This window comes from Hippocampus comes, unplaced genomic scaffold (genome assembly GCF_001891065.2).
Source record: "Hippocampus comes isolate QL1 unplaced genomic scaffold, H_comes_QL1_v1.1 C16733516, whole genome shotgun sequence".
NCBI lineage: Eukaryota > Metazoa > Chordata > Actinopteri > Syngnathiformes > Syngnathidae > Hippocampus > Hippocampus comes.
In genome coordinates this window covers 1-764 of record NW_017837768.1, presented here as the reverse complement: position 1 = coordinate 764, position 764 = coordinate 1, and the positions used below count along the sequence as shown (strand labels likewise).

Below are 764 nucleotides of genomic sequence, written 5' to 3'. Positions count from 1 at the left end.
AAAAACATGCATGGTAGGTTGATGGAACACTCGAAATTGTCCCTCGCCGTGATTGTAAGCGCGAACGCTTGGTTGTCTATTTTGTTGTTTATCATTCATCAGAGGACTCAGTTGTAACTTGTAAAGATGTAGCCTATGAGCAAGTTTGCTTGTCGTGCGATCCAAGAAAGAAGCGAGCGCTCACCATTTTACAAATGGAGCATCTTTTCTGGGCTCCTTTGTCTCCACACGTGGTGCAGAACTCTGCGTCCATGAAGCCGACCTGACCCGTGATGGCTTGCGTCAGCACCGACAGAGCTGTGGGGTCGTTGCCCTGTTGCGGTGGAGGGGGAGAGAGAAAAAATAAAATAAAACAGTATTCATGTGTTGTGCATGTGCCTTTAAGGGGCAGGGCCTAGTGAGTGACATCAGTGGCTTAAGTCTGACTTTCTCCTCGCACAACCTAATGCTTGCTATTTCTGGATTAAACACCGTGTCTCGTTTGCAGTCATAGTAGAGGTACAGGCGGTGAACTCACGATGCTAACTGGAGCGATGCTGCGCACCAGCTGCTGCAGCAGCGTGGCGTCGCAGTAGGGGAACTTGCGCACACACTCGCGGATGAACTTCTCCTGGTACACCGGGAAGCCGTCGCTGTCTCTGCCTTTCAGCAGGCTGCGGGGAGGAAAAACGACGACGAGTCAAAAAATGTTAAATGTGAAGAGGATAAGAAGTCACACTGTAAGACTGTAGACGTAAGATGGCGAGAGCAAAAAATTACTTTCT

General features: G+C 49.2%; 1 protein-coding gene across 1 annotated transcript; it reads right to left on the bottom strand.

The window, feature by feature from the left end:
• Positions 1 to 118: 118 nt before the first annotated feature.
• LOC109509025 (ankyrin repeat and MYND domain-containing protein 2-like) lies at positions 119 to 653 on the bottom strand (the record flags this gene model as incomplete). Its single annotated transcript, XM_019858956.1, has 2 exons — positions 119 to 313; positions 518 to 653. Coding segments are annotated over 2 exons (316 nt in total), but the record flags the coding sequence as incomplete, so codon positions are not given.
• Positions 654 to 764: the final 111 nt, after the last annotated feature.